The sequence below is a fragment of the Meleagris gallopavo genome, chromosome 2 (genome assembly GCF_000146605.3).
Source record: "Meleagris gallopavo isolate NT-WF06-2002-E0010 breed Aviagen turkey brand Nicholas breeding stock chromosome 2, Turkey_5.1, whole genome shotgun sequence".
Lineage (NCBI taxonomy): Eukaryota > Metazoa > Chordata > Aves > Galliformes > Phasianidae > Meleagris > Meleagris gallopavo.
Genome location: NC_015012.2, coordinates 106,360,985 through 106,364,430, shown reverse-complemented (window position 1 = coordinate 106,364,430; position 3,446 = coordinate 106,360,985). Strand labels below are relative to the sequence as shown.

General features: G+C 61.0%; 1 protein-coding gene across 1 annotated transcript; it reads right to left on the bottom strand.

Annotated features, from left to right (window-relative positions):
- Positions 1-2,615: 2,615 nt before the first annotated feature.
- IMP3 (IMP U3 small nucleolar ribonucleoprotein 3) lies at positions 2,616-3,446 on the bottom strand (the record flags this gene model as incomplete). The annotated part of the gene is made up of 1 exon (XM_010708189.2): positions 2,616-3,446. A coding segment is annotated over one exon (240 nt), but the record flags the coding sequence as incomplete, so codon positions are not given.

The window sequence follows — 3,446 nt, the reverse complement described above, 5'->3', positions numbered from 1 at the left end:
AAGAAAAGAAAAAAAAAAAGACCTTGGGCACTTTCACGGCTTTCCCGTTCCTTTCCAGAGAACCGCTGGCAACGTTCAAAGTTCTCTTTCGTTATTATTATGGGACTTGGGGTTATTTCCCAAGTGCCGGCCGCACTGAGCATACTGCGAGTCAGCGCAGTGGAGGGCACGCACCGCACGGGCACATCTGCAATATCCACGGGGCCCCGAGCTGCTCCAACCACCCTACAAACGGCACTCAGAAGCGGGGCTCACTGCTAACGGGATGCTGGCCCCGGTTTGTAAAGCCGGATTTTGTCAGCGCCCCTGAGACAAGCCGCCCCAACGCGGTGCTCCCGTCGCCACGGGACGCGGCCGGCCGCGCGTGTTGGCGCAGCTCCCACGAGGCACGCTTCCTTTCCAGGCTCGGGGAAAAGCCTCTCCCACAAACACCGTCCCGGCTTGGAAGTGAGGCGGAGTTTGGTCCCTCCCCTCCGGCAGCGCCCGGCGTTCATCCGTCCGTCCGTCCGTCCGTCTGTCCGTTCCGTGCGACGCACGGCGCCTGCAGAGGGCCGGGACACCGCAGAGGTACGGGCAGCGCTGCCCGTGGGCAACGGGGGCGGGGGGGCGGCGGTGCTGAGAGGGGCGGGGAGGAGCTGTGGTCGTACCGAGCTCCCAGCCTTCTTCTTACCCCACCCAAATCCATGCGGAAGGATAAGGGGGTGGGGGGAGCGGCTGAGCGGGGGGACGCGGCGGTGCCGGACGGCTCCGCTGGGTGGGAGGAAAGGGAAACTGCGCGGTATCGAATGTGGCTTCGGGTGTCCAGGGAGCGCCCGGCACCGGGAGAGGCGAAGTGGGACGGCGTGCTGCCCTGTGTGCACTGCTAGGGCTGTCTGCACGTCCTGGGGGGCTCCGTCCCACCTGAGCTCTGAGAGCCTAGGAGATCCCAGCTCCTGTCCCAGCTCCTTTAGAGCAGATGGGCAGCCACAGCCCTCTCAGGACGTGTTTCCTCTGCAGTGTTCTGAGCCCCATGAGCTATCGGTGTTCATGTGCTGAGCTATGGACTGTCCCTCTGCAGAAAGATCTGCCGGACTTTACCCCCTCCTGCTCTTCTGGGCAGAAACTGGGATAGAGTATCACACAATCACAGAACAGCGGAGATTGGAAGGGACCTCAAGGATGATGAAGCTCCAACCCCCCTGTGCCATGCAGGGCCACCAACCTCCACATTTCACAGCAGCCCAGGCTGCCCAGGGCCCCATCCAACCTGGCCTTGAACACCTCCAGGGATGGACGGGGCATCTCTGTGTAAGAGAGGTTGCAGAGTGCAACTCCCCATAACACAGCCCTGGGGATGGGGCTGACAGCAGCCCACAGCTGGGACTCACACAGGGGTCACACAGGTGCCCTCAGTGCAGCTCCAGGAATAACCAGACCTCACCCCTCTGCCTCCAGCTCTCAGTGGCGGTCAGCCGCCCCATTTGCTCCCAGGTAAATGCTGTCCTGAAGCTGTGTGTTGCTGTGTGTTGCTTTTCCCCCACACTCAGTGAATGTGTGAATCCACCCTACACTCGCAGGACTGTGATGGAGACAACTCTTGCCAAGCCTCACTGAAATGCCGGGGTTTGGAGGCTGCCTCCACGTGCAGGGTCTCTGTTGACTGGAAAAGCAGCTGAGCACAGCACATTTGTATTCCAGCGACAGCCTCAGCCTTGTCGTCCCGACACAAAGACCTCAGTGTGAAGGACTCCCCTTCCAGCCCCCCCGCTGTCCCCTCCAAGCAGAGCACAGAACAGTTGGAGGAAAAAAACCTTTAAAAAGAGATGCACTGGCAGTGGTAACCCCTGGTGCACAAGTAAAGGATGTGACGGTTTCTTTCAGGGTGGAAGGACCTGAAGGTGTGAAGGTGTGGAGCCACAGGTTTCCACCCTGCCCCCACCTCCTGGGGAGCAGCCCTGTGCTATTCCCAACCCCCCGAGCAGAGCAGTGAGCCGGCTGCTGCCTGCCTGCACCCTGCTGTGGGACCCTCTGCTCTTCCTAAGAAGTGATGGCGTCGCTGTGGGCCAGAGCTCGGAAGGTGTTCATGAAAAGTCGTGCTTCAGGTAAGGAACATCTTTTCTGCATCTGTTCATAGAATCATAGAATGGCCTGGGTTGACCTCGAAGATCATCCAGTCCCAAATCATCCAGTCCCAACCCCCTGCTGTGTGCAGGTCGCCAACCAGCAGCCCAGGCTGCCCAGAGCCACATCCAGCCTGGCCTTGAATGCCTGCAGGGATGGGGCATCCACAGCCTCCTTGGGCAACCTGTTCCACTGCCTCACCACCCTCTCAGTGAAAAACTTCCTCCTCACATCCAACCTAAACCTCCCCTGGCTCACTTTAAAACCATTCCCCTTGTCCTATCACCACCCACCCTCACAAACAGCCGTTCTCCCTCCTGTGTATCTGCTCTCTCCAAGTACTGGAAGGCCACACTGAGGTCTCCCTGCAGCCTTCTCTTCTCCAGCCTAAAACCCTGAGCAAATGCAGCCTAACAGCCTGCTTGTGGTGCCGTGCCAAAAGCAGTTCTGTGAGACGAGAAGCGGTGTTCACTGGGTTATGCCAACAGGAAAGGCAATATGACACCACACGGAGCTCTTCCAAAATGTGACATTTTATTTCTTTTTTGGAACGAGGAGTAACACCCCCAGCAGCCCCAGAGCCGCCCAGCACTGATCTGCAGCCCGCCCTATGCTGTAAGGCTTCACAGGAAAACCAAGTTCGCTTTTGTTTGTTGTATTTGAGGCCCAAAGTCAAACAGTTCCCAAAATCCAGCATTTGGTCCACTGCTGACCACCCAGCATTCCCCTGCTGACACGCTGCTCTGGGCCAAAGCAGACCTTGGGGCAGCGCTGCGATGAGGAGCAGGATTGGGGTGCTGCCGCACAGCCCCCGCAGCAGCAGCAGAGCCGGGCACATCAGCACAGCGGCTGCTTGGCCACGTGCAAAGCTCCTCCAGCGCTGCTCTGAGCAAGGAGCGCCGCACAGCTGCGGGCAGAGGATGAGCCCAGCACTTCTGGCTGCGTGGAAGCCCGGCAGCGTCACCGTGAGGGCTCGGGCAGTGCGGTGCGTTCTGGGCAGAGCAGAGCAGGCCAGGCCAGGGGCTGGGGGGCTCCGGGGGCCGCAGGACGGCTCGGCGGTCTCTCAGGAGGGCTCCCCGCGCGTCGCAGCCCCGCTCCGGCCGTCTCTACGCCGCCAGGTCGAAGTCGTCGCGCTCCTGGTTGTAGTCGAGCACCTTGAGGCGCAGGCGGGAGGCGTCGGCCCAGGTGACGAAATCCTCCATGGCGCGGGGCACGAGCAGCGCGGGGTCGGTGATCACCTCGGGCCCGACGCGGACGTGGCCCTGCTCCACGAAGGTGACGGCGTGCCGCAGGTTCTGCGCCATGCGCAGCTTCAGCAGCAGGCAGGGCAGGCGGCGGCGGGAGGA